The sequence below is a fragment of the Uloborus diversus genome, chromosome 2 (assembly GCF_026930045.1).
Source record: "Uloborus diversus isolate 005 chromosome 2, Udiv.v.3.1, whole genome shotgun sequence".
Classification (NCBI taxonomy): domain Eukaryota; kingdom Metazoa; phylum Arthropoda; class Arachnida; order Araneae; family Uloboridae; genus Uloborus; species Uloborus diversus.
Window position 1 is genome coordinate 162,778,524 of NC_072732.1, and position 20,957 is coordinate 162,799,480.

Below are 20,957 nucleotides of genomic sequence, written 5' to 3' on the forward strand. Positions count from 1 at the left end.
TTACGGTTTTCATTGGGATTCCCCCTCCCCCTTGTACAACATTCCGCGATTCTCACTTATTTCCGTGGAAGAAGAAATGAGAAATGATAGAATTTCTTCTAGTTGCTTTTATTGATTTTCTTTTCTTGGTCAGTTTCTTTTATGTCAGAAAGTTAGTGGCCTTTAGGAGATTTAATACGTGTTTTCGAAACTATGTATAAATTCTTTTCAAGATTTAACGCGGAATGAAATTCGAAGACTAAGAAGTTGAAACAACGTATTTCGCAAGGCGAAATTTGTTGCTGACATAACTACTGTGGGAAAGGTGTTACATTTGTCTCTTTTTTATAAATATTTTTTAGTAAGGCTAAAATTTTCTCAATTCAACAAATTATAGAAACAATATTGAAAGTTAAAAAATGGATGTAATTAGTTAATTTTCAAAATGTACTAATGACACTAAAACAGAACAATTACTGAAACGCTCAAAAAATATGCTGGTAAGCTTTAAAATATGAAATCCAAACAAATATAGGAATCATCATAAGAATAAAAAAAAATGCATGACGTTGCACATTTTTTGTACTTCGTTTGCGATCCAAACGACCAACCATCTTTCTTTTGTATCTATACTTATCCAAGTAGACTACGCACAAGTTCCCCTACAGACTTGTAGCTACATGCGCTACAATCTAAATCGCCTAATATATATGAATGAAAAACAATAAATGAAAAAAAAAGAAATTTAATCAATTGCGTTCACTTAATCTCACAAAGTATCTGTCTACAACAAAATGTTTTTTTTTTTTATTTTTATATTTAATACTAGCACTGAATCGTTAAAAAAATAAAAATTAATGTAAAGATTTGGTAATAAAATAATTTAGAGCAAGTTAAAATTTCTGATTTCATCTAACTAGCCTAAATCGCAAACTTATAAAAGCAATTTTCCGAAAAATACGTTTCAGAATATTACTTTCGTCCATATGACGCAGTAAGAAGCAAAGGGATGTAGGTGGACAGTTTCAAATTTTGACTAAAACGCGTTTAAAGATAACTCCTTAGGTAGGTTTTCATTATTTTTTTTCATAAATCATGCTGTACAGCAGAACTTACCATAGCTACTAATACTATGTATTGCAATAAGACAGAGGAGAAGTTCACCTATCATTTTTACTAATTATCTTCAAATTTTTAATTTTACCACTTACATCCTTATGCTTCTCACTGACTCATATAAAATGTATAAAAAAAAACAACAACAATAAATTTGGGGAAAAATTTGAATTTTGACGGATTAATAAGTTTAAAGGATGCATTGAAACAATTTTGACACTTTTAAATGCCTTTTCTTCTGTGCGTATAAAAATACATTTTGTGACGTCTCTATCTCAAAAGGAATTGCAGATAATAGAGTGACACTTGGTGCACAAATGTACTCTCATGGGAACTGGTGCTAACTAGTTTTCAGAACCCATCTCTCTAGGGTATAAGGAGTTCACTAGAGCGTCTCATTTGTTGAGCGTGATCTCTATATCTTAAGAGGGTTTTGCACGAAAATTGGCATATAAGTTGGTCTCAACGGGAAAAGATGCTGATTAATTCTTGGTTATAATTGCTCCGATGGGAGGGTGCAATTGTGCGTTTCAGTCGAGAAGCCTGACAGTAACATCTTCAGAAGAATTCAGGGATTAAAACAAAAAGTATCATGGCTTGGGACCTCAATGCGAACATTACATAATTTGTTAAATTTCAGTATACGTCATTTGCTTTATCGGAAATAGGGGCTTTTCTTTCATTTGTCGTTTATTGTCGCAAAAAAATAAAATATTTTCTGAATTAATATTATGATTTTCTAATGTATTTAAAACTGAAAGAACCTTAAATTAAGACTTTTAAGGAAATATTTCGTGCATGTCTTTAAAAAAAAAAACTTTCTGAACTTTATTAATCTTTTATTGAGTTATTTTTGTTCATATTTATGTTGCGTTTTAAATATTGTTTTCACCTTTTTTTCCAATTTGAGAAGCATCCAAAATAGGCTGTTTAAGTCTGAAACGAAAAGACGTAACTTTAGTAATACGGCACAATAAATATTATGTGAAACACAAAAGAATGATGCACGTGTCCGATCAATGTCATATATGATTATTACCCACTTGTTGTTTTTTAAAAATTGTTTATTGTTTGCCTCAACCAAAACTATTGCTGATACAAATTATCGTCTCTAAATTTGAATTTTTCATTTCCTTATTTTACAGAATGAAGCCTCTGAGAAAGATGTTAAAAGAGAGTTTGTGGCTTAAATGGCAGTTCTAATGAAATTGTATGAATACAGAAATTTCATATAATGGTATCTAGTAAGTATTAAATTTAAGATGACTCATATTTAAAATATTTTCCCCTCAATTTCTTTTTGGAGGGAACTCTGGCAAGCAAACCAAATAGGTATGCATTTTTAATTCCCATTCGCTTGGATTTACGTATGTAGAAAGGGGGAATCGGTGCTGAAACGCACAAGAATGCTTTTCAGGAAAAGTATTTTTCCTCCCAGAAAAAGAAGAGAGCGAGGAAAAAAAAATTAATTTGTCGTTAAATTTTTTTTTTTTCAGAAATTTTCATTTTTACTCTAAGCATGTTTTGGTGTTATTATTATTATTCCTTTATATCACTCGTCCAACAATTTTCACGATATTCTCTAACAATACCAATGAATTATTTAGTTTTCGGTTAAAAAAATTATCGCTCCTCAACTTATATGGTCATCTTTCTCTACGTACATTCTACTATGTAAACTTCGTCTTTGCTGCTTACAAAATCTAGAGTACGTAAGATGACCTCTTGAACCTCTTAACCTCTTGCATTGCACGGATTTTGTCGCCGTCGACTGAATGATGTGACCGGAATTTCCCCTTTGGTTCGACGGCGTGGGGGGGGGGGGGGACATTCCCTAACACTATATGGATTAAAATATTAGTACTGTAGATGGGGCTTTCAATGAAGAGAGCTTAAATAAGAAACAAAGTACAATTTCGGCATTTCCGGATTCGACTATTTATCGCTGGCGCTTAGGTACTGGACAATTTTTGAATTCACCCCTGGTATCTAAAGAAAGAAAGAGAAAACGGATATAATATCCTGAATTTTGCATGGGTGCAAGGATGTACAACATGGTTCGTTGCTTGTAACGTAGTATTAACTCCATAGTCTGTTATATTTTTTGCTACTGTTGCTAATGAAGGTAAAAATGTTTTTCAGCATGCCCCGTGTTAATTTTGCGATTTGAGAGCGTAGTGAAGTCAAAAGAGTTCAGGGAAGCATTTATGTAACGTCTTATTTCTCAACACTGATAAGTTTCCCGAAAAAAAAATGAAACCACTTAACTATTTTGCAGCACATCTGATGCAGAATATTCACTTCGACGCGACAGCATGTACAAGAAAGCATGCACTTTGAATGAACAAGAGGAATTACAAATGGATACATACATATGAATAACTTTTCACAATTTGAACTCGAATGTGTTTAGCATGCATACGACTGGCTGTTATAGAGTTCAAACAGTTGTCGATAGTTTCAAATCTTTCATTATCAACAAATATATTGTCTGTTTTTTGTTTTGGTGAAGTGATAAATTTACCATTTCTTTTTTTCCTTTTAGGAGTAAGACATGAGATATGAAATGCTCGGTCAGCCTATTGCTTGGTCAGCTTATTCGCTTGCTTCCGGGAACGTTTGTGATTTTCTTCATCATACAACCAACTAGCTCTTATCCCAGTCCGAAACCACTAGCTCAGCTTTCTCCAGAATCAGAAGACTGTCCAAAATGGGATGACAGCCCGTGGTGTCCATGCTATCAGTTCGAAGATGGACTATTCCTTGAGTGTCCGACTACTGGAATATCAGAAATACGTACCACGCTATCGTTAATCAGCGTGCCAATTAAATCATTAGGAATATATCACTTAGACAAAAATATCACGATTCTTCCACCAAAGGTCTTTGCAAATGCATCTGTATCGCATCTGTTGATGTCCTACACAAGTATAGAACAACTTGATGAATATGCTTTTTTTGGACTTGAAGACACTTTAGATAGTTTGTCTATTGTAAACAGCAAACTTAAAGACATTCCTCAAAAAGCTCTCAGCAATCTCAAAGAGCTTACTTCCATTGATTTTGATAGCAATGAAATTCAAAAAGTTGATAGCTATGCTTTTTACGGCATGCCATTGACTACATTGAATTTGCAAGGCAATCAAATTGACACTTTGTCTGAATACGCTTTTGGCGGTCTAGAGAATACTCTGCAGGAACTTACTCTCATCAACAATAAACTCATCAAATTTCCATTGAGTGCTTTACGTCGACTAAGAAAGCTTAAAACGTTGAAACTTGTAAAAAATTTCATTGATGATATTCTGGACGATGGGTTTACGAGATTCACAGATCTCGAGACTTTGGATATGAATTCGAATAGATTAACTGAATTGCATGATCGAAGTTTCGTTACGATGCCCAGATTAGTTGTTCTTTCTGTTCAAATGAATAAACTTGTAAGTCTTGACGATAGAGTTTTTATTCATGTACGAGAACTAGAAAACCTAGACTTGAGCCATAATCGTATTGTAACTCTGAATCCTCGTGTTTTGAGCCCATTGCATAAGCTAAAGACAATAGACTTAAGTTTTAACCACCTTCACTCTATAGAAGGAGGTGTTTTCCACAATTTAACTCAACTAAGAGAAGTATTCTTGTCAAACAACAACATATTGAAAATCACCAATGATACGTTGTATAATAGCTCCCAAATATCTGTTTTGTTTCTACCTAACAATGCAATAACTTCAATCGATTTAGGAGCATTCCAATCACTTCAAAATCTTTACCAACTGCAGCTGTCATTTAACCAGTTGCGTGACGTTCACCCCTTATTATTCAAAAACAATCGTGAGTTGCGTTCCCTTTCGATGGACAACAACTTAATAACTGACATTCAGCTTGGAACATTTCAAGAATTAATTGAACTGCGAGATCTTAGATTACAAAATAATTTACTAAAGCGGATCAGGAAAGGAAGTTTTTATTCCTTACCTAACCTACAGGAATTACATCTACAATACAACCGTATAGATGTTATTGAGAAAGAAGCTCTTCAAAGCCTCGCCAATTTGCAACATTTAAACATTCAAGGAAACCGACTCATTGAAGTTGGTGACATTCTCAGTAGGTACCCTTCCAGTTTGCGTTCTCTACAGATAAATCACAATGAGATAACTTCCCTACAAGAAACCAGTTTAAAAGGTTTAAACAAGATGGAAATTCTCTGGCTCGATTGCAATAAAATCAAGAAACTACAGAGAAATGTCTTTACTGATTTAACAGAAGTTCAGAAACTGTATTTAGACCATAACGCAATTTCTTCTATAGAAGACAATACTTTCGTAGAAATGAAACGATTGGTCTATTTAAATTTAGAAAATAATAACTTAAATCATTTGAGTGCAAATATTTTCTCGGGAGCTGTCAATCTTGAAGAAATTTATTTGTCTCATAACAGAATAATGGATATTGAGCCGTTAACATTTCAGAATCTTAAAAATTTGCGGATTTTATATCTTTCTCACAATCAAATTTATGTTATTCGAAAGTACATGTTTGAAGGCGACACACAACTAGAAGAACTTAGTCTTTCTAATTCTATGATTGAAAGCATTGAAGATAACACATTCATTCATTTGACAAACCTTTTGAAACTTGACTTAAGTCATAATCGTTTGCTTAATATAAAAATAACTTTCTTGGGAAACCTAAGAGAACTCAGTTTAAATAATAACAATTTGACAGAGAGGAACGGAATTGAGCTACAAGGACTTACTGGTCTTTCTGACCTAAATTTGGACAATATTGGAGACGAAAAAATTCAAAATTATTTATTTGAATCATTGACAGATTTGAGGTCTTTACATCTTTGCAATAATGATCTCAAACAACTAGAACCGAATTTGTTCTCAAATTTAGCTTTATTACACGAACTGCATTTGGACAATAACGAGTTTTCTACAGTACCGAAATCAGCCATTCGAAAATTAGAAAAACTAGAAAAACTTTCCATATCTAGAAATAAACTGAAGCAGTTACCAAATATGGCATTTATTGATAACAATATCTTAAGTAAGCTTAACTTATCCGAAAATGTCATAACAGCTGTTGAGAAGAAAGCATTTCAAAACCTAACAAAGCTCAAAGACCTAGATCTTTCCGGAAACATGCTGACTTCGCTACCAAATGAAGTTTTTGATTTTTTAATATCCCTTGAAACACTGAATTTGAACAAAAACCTTCTAAAATTTATTCCAAACTCCGTCCTGCTCTCGCCGCTTTCTAGCTTGAAAACATTATTATTTGAAGAAAATGCATTATTGCGAGTTAGAGAAGACATGACTTCTTCACAGACATTGCACAAAGTTCAACATTTGCGGATTAACAGTGGAAACATTAGCATTATAGCTTCCCATGATTTCTCGATATTTCCCCAACTTCTGACACTATATCTTAGAAACAATGGCATTGCAAAAGTGTCACCTGGTGCTTTTAAGCCATTGAGCATGCTAGTTGAGTTAGACCTCGGATATAACAAATTGGACATACTACCTGAAGAACGATTCCATGGTTTGATAAAAATTGAAACATTGAACATTACTAATAATCATTTACTGGAATTTCCTTCAATCAAAGAGGATTTAAAATATCTCTCTAAGTTGGATTTATCTTACAACAAACTAATTAAAATTGATGGTGATACATTTGACAGAATGTATAACCTGAAAACTTTAAATATCCAATCAAATAAAATTACGTGGATATCTCCTGGTGCTTTTGACAATCTTTCATCACTTCAAGAGTTGGATATCAGTAATAACCAACTGACTCACATAAGCAGCAACGTACTAATCCCAGCAGAAATAAGGATGGCAACACTTAAACTGTCAGGTAGTTATAAATTTTAATTTGATATTTTTCTCTTTTTCTTCTCCTTTTAGCTGTTTTTCTCACTAACACTATTTTTTTGGTTGAAATTAAGAAACAAAAAAAGTGTGTGGGGGGGGGGGGGGCAGCACATATGTATTAGGCACCACCCACGGTTTAATTTCTCGTAGTAGAATCAACTGAAATTATATAAGGAGATAACATTTCCGGGCTTATTGGTTGTGATCTAATTGGAGTAGAAATTCCAGACGTTTCGGCTTGCTTTGCTGCAGCCATCATCAGTGGTTTGAGTTTGGCGAGACTGATTCCTGGCTTCGGTGGCTCCGGTATTTAAGCAAACTCCTGCTGCGCTGCTGGTCCTGATTGGGAATGCGTTCTCAAGCTGCTGGTGGAATAAGGTTCAAGATTGTGATCATGATGTGACGGCTTGTGAATCCCATCCAATCAGGTACTAGGATCACCCAGCGGCTTGAATCTCATCCAATCAGGAACCTTATTCCACCAGCTGCTTGAGAACGCCTCCCAATCAGGACCAGCAGCGCAGCAGCAGTTTGCTTAAATACCGGAGCCACCGAAGCCATGAATCAGTCTCACCAAACTCAAACCACTGATGATGGCTGCAGCAAAGCAAGCCGAAACATCTGGAATTTCTACTCCCATTAGACCACGGCAAATAAGCCCGGAAATGTTATCTCCTCTTATTGACGCCGGCCGTGAAAGCCTTAACCAGTATTTAACTGAGATTATGTTCACTGATAACATGTATTTGCTTTAAAATGTGATATTTTTAAAAGGTAAATAAATGTTTTTTTTTCCGAAGCAAAAACATTCTAGCATTGAAATATGTATTTTAGAAATATTTCTAAGAATTATGTGAAGGTAATTCGTCATGTATTTTAAAATTTTCCTCTTCCGTGCAGTGGACTTTTCGATGCCATGAAGTAGCAAATTGTGTCACAACCTTTCACCTAAGAATTGCTTCTGTTTTTAGAATTATTTCTAGTACATTTGATTTTCAGTAAGAAAAAACAATTACTTGCCAAACACGTGCTGATTTAATTAATCACAAAGTTTTTCTTTTATTTAAATGTAAAGCGTTGTGTAATCAAACTTCGTCACTCTGATGATAGAAGAGGGTTTTACTATTCTAAATTGTAATTATTGTTTAAACAGATTGACAGAAGTTTAATAGGGAAACTTAACTCGGCGGGCTAAAGACGTCACAAAAAAAGTTTTTAGACTTATATAGATAATAAGTACGATAATTTCTTTGAAAATTTCAATTGTTTTGTCGTTATTTTCATTACGTTAAAAATAAAACATTGAGCATAATTTTAGGAGAATAAAAGTTATCGAAACCCTAGTATGACATTTTATCCATAAGAAGTCCTAGTAGCAAAGAATTCAAATTTAAAATACGTACATAAAACAAGCTTAAACTACCAAAATATTTTTAAAAAACCTCAACAGAGTTTTTTTTTTTTTTTAAGAAATTAACTTCGTTTAGATAAATTGCGAATGTGAGATGCCTTTAATGATCAAAGGTTGGCTTACGAAGCATAATCCTATTTGACTCCTCAATTTCATTAATATCATCAGAGAAGGTGTAATGATTTAAAATGTTTTTTTCTTTTTAGATTTTTATTCCCAGGAAATCTATCTGATCAATAATATATGAAAAAACCACTTTTCTTTATTTTCCCCTTTGTATTTCAGTGACACCCAATAATCAAAAAAAAAAAAAAACACTATGTGGCAATTGATTATTGTGATTATTTTCAGATATGATTCGTCTGATTGATTACATTTTCTGAATTTTACTGTGAAAAATCAAGTAATTGTTTATCGCATCAGTAGTATTTATAAGTACTTTTGTGTAGGTTTTTCACTTACGAAATTTTTTAGCAAGCCATTATAACTCATAATAGTTCTAAAAAATTATTTTCTAAAAAAAAGGAGGTCGGGAAGGGGGGGGGGGGTTATTATTTGTTCAAACTTTACCTTATGCTGTTGTGTACACGAAATACTTCCAATTCTAAGCTTCTATTTTTTACCCGACTGCGCGTGCGTGACGCAAGGAGGGAAATTTGTTTATGAGTCTATGTAACTATGTTTGTTCCTATGTGGTGTTGTATAGGCTAAACCCCTCGGCCGATTTTGGTAAATCTTACTTCAATCGATTTATCTTAACCTTGGGACTGTCACGAAACACATGACAGTATTCAGAATTCACCATATCAATAACCAGTCGCCATATTGTCGGTTCGGGATCGTGTCGCACGCTTTTTGCGTGCTACACAGCGTGCGACAAATGCAGGTAGCGTTTTCACTGCTTGAATTTTTTTTACTAATTCTACGAATTCGATTTTCATCTTTAACATGTTGCATTTGTTTTTTGTCGCGATTCAGGGGACTAAGTTTCGTGCTTGTAGTCTCTTGACGGTCTTTTTTAGTTTAGGGAGAAAGATTTGATTGACGGTTTGGGGGAGGCTGTTAATGTAGCTGTGGTTGACTTGAATTCGCTCATTTTTGCTAAAGGTTAAGCATATCTAGCTTTAAGCAAAGTAAGGTCCCTAGATTGACTAATAATCAGTAGTTTAGACCACCGCAAGTTACTTAATAATTTTCAAGATATGAACTTTTTCGATAAAATGACAAGATTGCAAAAGTTGCCGCCTTATGATCATATTAACTAAGTCAATGAAAATTAACTAAAAAGGGTAAAATAAAAAATAATTATTAAATAAAAACAAAAAATCCGACTGCGTAAAAACCAAAAAACACTAAAAAGAAAAAAAATATCAGCCCAGTAGTTTAAAATTTTATTAAGTATTACTGAATAACTATTCCATTGAAATAGCTTCATAATCGATGTGTACACAGAAGACAAATCATAAATTCAGATGTAGAATAGAAGGATCAACAGTCTGGTCCCATTCAAATTTTACAGGGTTCTTTGACTGATCAAAAAGAAATGGGCCCCGAATGTTGATCCTTCTATTCTGCTTTTGAATTTATGATTTGTCTTATGTGTGTATAGATTATAAAACTATTTCAACGGAGTAGTTACTCAGTAATACTTAAAAAAAAAAATTCTAAACTACAGGGCTTATATTTTTTCTCTTTTTAGTTATTTTGGTTTTTACGCAGTCGGGGATTTTTGTTTTTATTTAATGATTATTTTTCATTAATATTTCGAAATCGTTTTTTGGGTACATAAATTGTTCTACTAGAAAGAACTGAAAGTGTGGTTGCTGAAAAATTGCTAAGATTGTAATCATACATTATAGAAATACACCATTATAGAAAGGATTTGCTTTGCTTTTTCCCATACTACCTAGATTATTCGGTTTTTCGATCATCCGGACTAATGGAAGAACTACAAATGTCCTTAGTTTATGAAAATAGATTGCAAATAAATAATATTGCAAATAAATAAATCACCGAATAAATAAATATATCAACGCATATTAGTCGCAATTATGGTCTGAAATATAATTTAGAGGAAAAAAATCCCGCAAGAAAAGTTGCATCAAATAATATTAATAATAAAAAGTTAAAAAAAGTCCCAAAAGTCTTCTCCGTGCAAAATACGTGAGTTATAGCTGCATCAAAGAGAAAATGTAAAATACGAAACAAAATTAAATTTGGACTTTTTGTACGGAAAACTTATTACTCGGACCTTGACAACTTCTTTTGACATTTTTTAACTAACCTGACTGCATACCAATGGAGGTAAATATAGGTTTGAAAACATAACGTCTGGTTCAACGTGTTAATTTAGTCCTCTTTTCTAACCTTAAATATCATTTGAAAAGTGAGAGATGGACGCAGCTTTAAGAACACCAAAACGTTGTCTCGCTTCCATTGCCCAAACAATGTAAAAACATTCGGTGATTTAGCGGCTGTATTGGGTCGGGCCGCACTCGGCAATCGAGTGGGCCTGTGCCCCGCAATGCACAGCACACTGCCACAAAACGTGCATTTGCTCTTATTGCACTGCCGTAAAACAAGCAAAATTTTTATCTATTAGCGTTGTATGTGTTTTATTACGCTTTTCTTGGTAAATTTTAAAGCATAAACAAAAGCATTTAAGCATTTCTTTATACGTAGAAATATTAGCCTTTTATCAAATGCCATACACTATAATCTTTTCTTATCAGTTTTTTGATGCGTAAGTACATATAAAAGTTAATATGCAGTTCATTCAAGAGTTATTGCTTCCCATGTAGAAGTGCAACACTTTTTCTAAAATAACCAACTTAGTCGGTAAAAAGCAGTAAAGTAAAATAAAACGGATCTAAACTTCGTCAAATTTTCTGCTCACAATATACTGATATAGCAGTTGATTGTCGAATGCTTACTTTCTATACTACACATTTAATAAATTTTTGTATAATATTTCCAGGTAATCCTTTCCACTGTGACTGTTTAATGTTGAGTCTCTGGGAATGGCTGCAAGAGCACGGGAGATTTCTTCACTTGGACAACAACCCTCTGGTATGTGTCCATCCTGATAGATTGCGTGATCATTCCATCCTCACCCTTCATCCATCAGACATTTGTCCTTCACCCCTCCTGTCGGACCTCGAAGTTCAGAGACTCGACGCTGACCAACTGACCATCATCTGGGAGGTGCAAAACGGCACCTTGATCGGAGGCTTCACCGTCACCTATCACGTCACTACATCACGCTCGCCAGTTGTCCTGGCAAATCTTCACGCCACTTCTAGAGGTCACGAACTTGATGGCTTGCTGCCAGAAACCTGGTATACAGTGTGTGTAACAGCTACCGGAAAGTACTTGAAGATGTACGGCAATAAACCGATTCCATATGTCACGGAGAACGAAAGGACTAGTAGCAGTGAAGCAGCTACATCAAACAACAGAAAGTGCCTACAAATAAGAACATTGGCGAAAACGGACAAAACCAAGATCACATTGTCCACCCTTGGGATTATACTGGGCAGCAGTATCAGCGCCGCATTGGTGCTTACCTTATCTATTCTCCTGACGGCTTTAAAATTTCGTCGCAGAAGACGAAGACCAGTGAAAAATGATGTTCCCCAGGAGTATATCTCTTACAGACATTTTTCCATTCAGTCATCAGAAGGCGTATATTCATGACTTTGCTTCCCACACACAGAATATATTGCAGGAAAACTTTATCGTAAATGAAAAGATGTTCATTTTTTACACTAATGGAATAAGTATAGGCATAATGACTGAATTCTATGAATGACATGCCACGAATTAAGGGGCTAAAATGCGAGCAAGCACAAAACCAGACCTTTCACTCCCTTTATTTACTTAAGGGTATATTTAGTCTAAAGTTTTGTGATAACAAACTGTTCACTTATACAAGAGCTCAATTCTAAACGCCGTTTTCCAAAGGCACTATTCTTTAAAGATGTGATAAAACATTTCTTAACGTAATTTTGTTTGACAAAAGTGTACTGAAGCAAATTTTGCCTCATTAAAGAGTCGAGACATGTTTTTGTTTAGAAATATGTATGAAGTTGAGATTGTATTTATTTAGTTAGTTTTATTTTTCCCCGGTGACTTTTTTTTTTGTTGAAGTAGCTATTTATTAGAGAGCGAATTTTTATCACTGACCTAATAGTAATGTCTTTCCTTACATGCATATAAGAAGCAAATGTTATTCGAAAGAAAGTGAAATTTGTCCCTTGTCAGGCGTAAAATAAATTCTAAGTTAGAAATTGTTAGCAGTCAATTACATTACAGAGGTAATTAAAACTGCTTTATATGATTGTATTCAGTTATATTAAACAGCATTACGAAGGACTTTCTCTAGAAAAAAATACTGTTTATTTTTTCTATCAACCTATTGCAAGGTAACTTGGGAAATCTGCTACAATTAAATTTTGTGATTTAATGAAAAAAAAAGGATTGCTTTTCATTATTAACACTTTTATAGAACATACTCGACGACTTAATTTCTAAAACACAGTTTAGAGAATTTTACGAGATATTGTATCCACACACGCTAAATTTACACCTCGTAGGTATGTATTAAATATCAAATACCATTAAGAGAGACATTAATCAATCTTGGTCCTTTGTTGTAAGCATCTTTTGAACGTAACATGAATCTTATAATTACAAAAGATAAATTCACAAATCAAACACCATAGATTACTTTTTCTCATAAAAATATCTAGTGCATTAGATGCTTCTTTTACAAATCTAAAAGCTTCTTCTGCCTTTAATGTAATTTTTTCCTCGAAAGAAATTGCGTAAAGCTCATTGTACACCATATCTATTGTCATTATTTATTTTTTACTTAACGTATAAAATTAGTTATATAAAAGCTGGATTTTTTTTTTCATTTAGTGATAAATTACATGTATATGTAATTTCTCATTTTGTAACGTCTTCTTCCATGTTGCAACGTTATAATAATATTTCAAGATTCATTTTCTTCCCTGACCCCCCCCCCCCCCCATTGCATGAACTAAAAAACCATTCCATCAGTTGCAAAACCAATGATGCCTTATTTTATGCTTTTTAGTATGAGGAAAAAGAAAAAAAATATATAGATGTATTTAAAATTGAATAACATTTTTAATTTTTGTGACCTTCTCTTTGCTTTCCACACATTAATACGCAAAAAGTCATTGTTTAGTTTCATTTTCAAATGTACTTGTTATGCTACTATATAAGCTGCATCATTTTACTTGGTTGAACTGAAACAAGATCTGATGATGGGTGATTATTGGACCAAACAAGTTTCATCAAATGAAAAAGGATAGCAAATAACAAATGACATTGTATCCAACCATTTTTTACGAACACTTTGAAAAACTGGTGTTAAAATGTTTTACAAAATACCAAAAAGCAGTGTGTAAGTACAATTATCCCCTTTTTTTAACGTGCTTTGTCAATATTGCACAATTGAATGTAAAAATGAACATATTGTTTCTGTGAAAAATGTCTGTACAAAATTTCATGTTTTCTAATAAATGCTCACAATTTTTTAAATACTAGCATTTAATTTACAAATACCAATCTAAGGCATTTTTCTGGTTTGTGTTCTTTATCGTAACTTCGACTTAATTTTCTGTACTGAACCAAACTCCTTCTTGGGCTTGAAATATGTAATTTAAAAACAGAAGATCCACCTTACCTTTAAAACTATTATTAGGAGAAAAGGGGCACATGTGAAAAGTGTTTTTTAACTCCTTCACTTTTCCAAAAGTTTTATCATTATCTCACGGCAAAAATGTTCCCATGATTGAATAGTTTTTTTCAAGTGTCATGGAATTTTTTGAGATTGAAAAAAAGAAGTATCTTTTCGTAGTGGTATTAAAAAAAAAAAAATCTTCAAGCTTTTACATGTGCTCCTACAGGGGGCAGATGGGAGTTGACCTGGGTTACACATGAACACCATTAGAAAATTCAGGACAAGCCATCATAGGTCAAAGAAAAACTCTTTAATATAAAACATATACTAATACACCAATTACATTGAAATGTTTATAAACTAAAAAATGATAAGACTACAAAGAATATTTCTTTATTTAAAGATTATTCTAAGTATATATTGCTTTTAGGCTCCATACAGTGTATGATAATGTATTTTTAAATGGTTTTAACCTTCTGTTTTAACTAAATGAAAATTATTTTGTGTCTTTTTATTTCCTTAAGTATTATTAACACTAATTTGTTGATCAACTACTTAGTAACAAAACAATTAAAAAAATAAAGCATAATTAAATTAACAAATTAATATTTAGTAATAATAGTAATTAGCAATAAATTTACAAATTTATTATGGAAAAAAATGATCATAATAATTTACACATTTTTTAACACTTTTGTAATATCCTACATTAATATTTAACCTTACGGAGAGGATATGGGATTGTTTACATGTGTCCTTTAATGTTGCGCTCACAAGTGCTCTATCATACATCGTACAACTAATTTCTAAAGAAAAGGATTCCTTAATTTAATGAAAAAATTCAACATTGTTCTGAATTTATCCGAATGTTTATATACTGGTGTGTAATAAATAAGTTCAGCATAATAGTTAGTGTAAAATATGTTTTCATAAAAAAATTCGGTGATAAAATTGTATAAAACACCGTCTGAAACCAAAAAGTTGTCACCACAGAAACATAAAATGTGTCCAATAGGTATGACTCTTGCTGCCATTACTTGAGAACATTTAAAAAATCCGCTTGTAGGATAAAAAAGAAACACTACTTACATAAATCAAGGGTAGAGCAGTATGTGCAAAAATGTTTATTTATTTATTTATTTTTTTCATTCAAGTTTTAAATACCTAGAATAAATTCAAGCATACATTAACTGTGATCAATATATAAAAGTTTCTGGGCAGACGACTTTCAATAACGTTATTTATTTGTGCGTTATACACTTTAATATTGATAAAAGTTATTCAAATCAAGTTTTCTTAGTTTGTAAAAATCTTTATTTAGTACTAACGAGAAGCCATGTCACCTAGAAGGAAGCAATGGGCCCAGCTCGGAATCGAAATTTTGTAGGTTTTATGGGGGGGGGGGAGGGGGGACGAAACCCGGTGATTAATCTGACCAAGGGTCCGTCTTGGCACTCGACTGTAGACATGATGTAGTCAGAAGAAAATCTAAAGTAAAATGACCCTACTTCCCCGTATACCAACAACTAATTTTTCGTTTTTGCTAGTCTATCGCTCGCAGTTCAAAATAGACTACCATCCTATTTACATAAATGAGCTGATATGTGCATCACATGACTTCCTTTTACACCAATTTAATGATAATGGTGCGTTGGAGTAAGAAAAGAAACACTTTAAATATTTTTAACCCAAATGTTTGTTGCGAATTGAAGCAAAAAAACGTTTTATACAGGTTAATTTTCCCCAATATTGGACATTTTAAAGGGATTCAACTGTTACCTCTGTAACTATCGCCAATAGTGGTCAAAATATTACCAAATTGAAAACAAAACGCCAAATTTGTCGCCAAGTTTGCGAAAAAAGTTGTGGACCAAAAGCTTGGCGATATATCGCCAAGTGCTGGCCAAGTTATGACACCATAAAGTTGAGTTTCCATTGAAATCCACAATGATTTCCATCCAAAAAATGTGTAAAACACCCACTTTGGAACATCCGAATGCAACTAAAAGGAAAGGTGCACAACTAAACCCCCACTAGGAGTCTACATGAAAAATTTTAACTTTCTAGGACGTAACGTTTTTGAGTTATGCAAGATACATACGCACATACACACATACATACGTACATACAGACGTCACGAGAAAACTCTTTGCAGTTAACGTCAAAATGGATATTTCGGGTGTCAGTACGTTCTTAGGCACATATCCACGCGTGGTCGGGTTGAAAAAAAAAACTCAATATTCATTCGGGGGAGAGCAAAATAGAAATTAAGGCCGATTTTCGGGTGAAAATTTTTTCGCGAATACAATACTTCCTTTACTTTGTAAAAGGTAGTAAAAAAAAAGTACTCAATTTATGCATAGAAGAGTTTAACAATTTCTAATTCAGCAATTAAATAATAATTTCCCGATTAAGAGCATTAAACAGAAGCGCTATTAGGACTTAACATTTAAAAAACGCATACAATTGAATTTCAAAATGAGTTTTTCTCTTTTTGTAAAATTATTTCAAGTTTTTTAAGGCAAATGAAAATTAGAATGAGGTTTATAATAGAAAATAAGTAAAACAAATCTTGTTATTTTTTTAATTTGATTAAAAAAAGCTTATAAAAATTTTCGTCAGTCCTGGCTCTGTTGAGAAAATGTAATTTTTTTTTTAAATATTTAGATTTTTAATAGCAAAGAACGATTAGATTTTCTTTACAGGAATCTAAAAATTAACCACCCATAAAATACTGCTAAATATATCAAGCTTATTTGTCACATGTCGGGTCCTTTTACTTGCTGAAATAATATTGTCCGACGTTTAAACCCATATTTTAGGGAACCTTGAATGGTCCGTAGTAATTAACACACATTGCGTAATTTTCAGAATTTGTTGTTCACAAAATATTTCATACATAACGAAATAATTCCACTTGACAAAACTACAGTGTGTTTCAAAAAGGACTCCTCTACTTTGAAATGATATAATTTACTCACTCGTCTTTACTGAGATCGATGCTAATGCATCAAAAACAATTGCAGAGAGTGACTTCTAGCTTTATCCGTCGATTGTATTACATGTTACTTCGGTGAAAGGTGGCCATATTGAATCCTATACAGGGAGAGTCGACTTATGCTCAATAAGCACATTTTTATATACTAAAGTGGCCTCGAATGTTCAATCATTAAACTACTTTTGAAAACTAGTGTATAAAAATTTCTTGATCAGTCTTCACAACATACAACTTTTTTCATTTTTCTATATCTCAATATTTTGCTTTTACATCATTCCAGAGAAGGAAAGTCCTTTCTGAACATTATGTATTTCCTTTTAAAAAAATTCTGGGAAACTATTATTTAATTCATAAACAGGTTTAAAATTTTTTCAATGATTTTTTTAAAAACTTTTTATGCTGCTGAAGAATTTTGTTTTCGAATGAAAATGTTTAACTACATTGTGTATATCTGAGAAAAAATATTTGTTTATGTAAACAGCCACGAACCTCGCATGTTACATCTTCTTATGTTTCTCTTTTTTTACGATAAAGTCTTCTTTAAATTTTTATTTTCTTTCATTCTCTGAAAACAAACCTTTTTATTGTGACAGTTTAATCGCAAAAGGATACGAAATATCATGCGTGCGCTTTATTTATTCATTTAAAGTGTCAACTGTGATATTCTAAAAGCAAATGACAGAGAACATGCTCTTTCTGGTATTAAATATAAATGTATTTGTGAGTAGGTATTTTTATTGCAATATTTTTTATTCTTAAAATACCTTTTTTTCAACCATTTTAAAATATTTATTTCTTATATACATTAAAATACCAAAGCAATTTATTCCTTTTATCTGAAAAAAAAATAAATTAATAATGAAAAAAAAAACCGTGAAGAGTGTTTTTTTTTAAATCTTATTTGTCATCCGTAAACGAAACATTTTTTTAAAATCAAACTTTCTTTTTTGCAAATCTACTGTTGCGCATCATACACATACCGAATTCCTACGTAGAAAATTAAAAAGTTTTTTTTCCTTAGTTTTATGATTTAAATTGTACGCATGTAATCAAATATTATAAGCTTACTATTCTTATCCTATATAATTCCTTAAACTCTGACGAATGCGGCATTACAAATGAAGTTATCTTCTTAAAAATACATAAATTGTGAACTTTTAATAAATATTTTTTGAATAAAATATTTTTTGCAGAAGGAAATAAAAAATCAGAACTATTTGCAAGAGTTTCCACGAAATCTTTGAAAAAGATTTTTTTTCCTTGTAAAATAGTAATTGTTTTTTGAAAGTTTTAAAGCTTTATAGAAAACATTTACTTAATTTTTTTTCAGAAAAAAATGTTTTTTAAACAGAAAATCTTAGTCATTTTTTTACTTCAACCAATTGTTTTTAAGTTTCTGTAGTGCGTTATCTAAATATTCTTACTTCTTCTCAAATATATATATATTTTTTTTTACATCTTTTACACTACTGCATTCAACATTAAGAAAAAAAAAAGTCAAAATACGTATAACTTAAAATTCTTCAAGTTTTTTTCATTCCTCACAAAATTAAAGAAAAAAGATCTTTGCGAAGTGCTTAATGCTGCAGTAGTTTAACAATCTAGTCACAGGTATATGGTTCTAAGTAAATGAAAACATTTTCTTTAGATGTAAGTAAACATAAGAAAGAAAATTATACCTTATTATTGCGTGTCATAGTTTTTAACTGTACACATACCCACTAACACATGTAGCCTGGCATCAAGTAATTAAAATGTTTATTTATTTTTTTTATTCGGGCAGTTATAGTAACCTTTTCACAAGAAAAATGAATGTTTCGAAAACAAAAATGAGATACGTATTCCTTGCCTAAGAGGGTATCGGAAAAGTTAATGTAACGATGGGTTATGTGTGGAGTTAACTTAAAACATTAAAAGGTTTTAATACATCGGCAAGTTTTTCTCGAATACTACAAACGTTCATTTGTTTCTTTGTTCTAGAAGACTTAAATGTAAGTTTTTTTTTTTTTTTTTAATTCAGCGGTAATTTAGTTGATAGGATTTCAGTGCATTTAGTGCTTCATATATGGATAAAGAACTTTAATATACATCACTCAAAAAGAAAAATACCAATGAATGAATTAATGGTTATAGAATAACCATTAACTTTTGAGCAAGTTAATGGTTATTCTATAGATCTTCCAGGAAATGTCAACTCTCTATTGGCTCCGTTAGAATGATTGTAATAAAAATAAATCTATAATCTCCTGAATCTCAGTTTGACTGTTAAACACTGAGTAGAGTTGCTTAACAGCACTGCTTTTCTGACTGTCAATAACGCGCATGCGCTGACTGCAAAAAATCGTACAACATTTAATGAAGAAATTTCTTCAAACGTTTTGCAAGGTAAAGCAGAATCCACTTTTAATGATCTTAAACTAGTGCCCAAGTTTATTTAAAACAACATCGTTGAGGCTTAGACCACTGAGATTCCATTCCGACCCTTGCTGTTTCTCTCTTACATTCTTCACAAATGTCCACAATAAATGTTTTTTTTTATTTATTGTGCTAAGGTATGTTTTTTGGAACAAGACAATCCAATGCCAGATTTAAAATCTAATTTAATTCATGACTGAAATCTTTTCGCGAAGTAGAAAACTTCTCGGTGCAACAACAACTTATGTGATGAAGCGTCCTAATACTGAGTTATCGCAATCACATTTACTTATAGACTAAAATATTTTTATGGTTACATCAATACAGAGGCAACTTAAATATTATTTGATTTCAAGAAATATACGAAATACTAATTAAAATTGACTGAAATGCATATATACATTAATTACGCTGCATGAAACAGTTATCTCTTAAAATTCAAAATTTCGTTCGGCCCGGATGTAAAAGTTAGACGGAACAAGTAATGAATAAAATAACTTTACGACCACGTTTTTTAAAACAGATGATTACTCTATACTTATTCAGGATATGTTTAATCCTGATAACTTTTATGCCACTTCCCTTTTTTTAGTTTATTTGAGTTAGAAAACAACATGAGTGGTGAGTGGAGTCCAGTGATGGAGCTTGCTAGCGAAGTCATTAAATAGGATTTCTAATATTTATGATTATAAAATATATATAAAAAAATGTATCGTAGCAAAACCATGAATCTTCAATTCTCTTACAAAAACATACCTAACAAAACCATATACAGACCTCACAGCTGGAACTGAGATAATATTGTAAAATATGTCAAGCATTGACGGATTTTAAAGCTGAAATTACGATTTTTAAGGCTTTCTTCCTGTCAAAAACAATAAGGTATAGTATTTAGCATTCTATAATCTGCTTTTAAATTACTTTCTATTGACAAAAGCACTGAGATTAATTTAACCTTTAAAACCAAAAGATAGTTCAACATTTCGCTAACGCAAGTATTATTAGCAAAATCATCATTACAGTGGTGAAACAATTCACCAATATGATATTTGCACCTAAATTTAGACAAAACTGAAACCAATTTCGATAACATTTAATTTTTGTTCAAACGTTGAGCCCTATTTTTAACAGTATAAGGAAGCTTACTGTTAAGAGTTATTTGATTGAATTTGACTTATATTCAATACATGTATAACTGAGTCTGAACTAGCATGATTTGGAACTTTAAGCATTTAAATGGTAATATTTCTGTACCCCAGCCAGAAGGATGTAAGTCCAATAATTGCGATTTTCTGTTTATTAGATGTAGAAGCCTATCCCGCATCGAGCCATGTAAACATAATTCTTAAAAAACAATCTATTTCAATTTTTTGCTAGGGTTAAAAGAGCGCGCGACGCATCCTTTGCATGAGACAAAAAACAGTTTTTCCT

The 20,957-nt window shown here is 32.1% G+C and overlaps 1 protein-coding gene across 1 annotated transcript; it reads left to right on the forward strand.

Moving 5' to 3' along the window:
* The first annotated feature begins 3,656 nt into the window (after positions 1-3,656).
* On the forward strand, positions 3,657-13,946 carry LOC129217466 (protein artichoke-like). Its single transcript, XM_054851769.1, has 2 exons — positions 3,657-6,972; positions 11,378-13,946. Exons 1-2 carry the CDS (start codon positions 3,657-3,659, stop codon positions 12,094-12,096), a joined length of 4,035 nt encoding a protein of 1,344 aa, XP_054707744.1. The 3' UTR covers positions 12,097-13,946.
* Positions 13,947-20,957: the final 7,011 nt, after the last annotated feature.

Coding starts and splice junctions, on each gene's coding strand:
- LOC129217466 (XM_054851769.1), top strand. CDS start 3,657: ATGAAATGCTCGGTCAGCCTATTGCTTGGTCAGCTTATTCGCTTGCTT. Junction 6,973..11,377: donor GGCAACACTTAAACTGTCAG/GTAGTTATAAAT, acceptor TAATATTTCCAG/GTAATCCTTTCCACTGTGAC.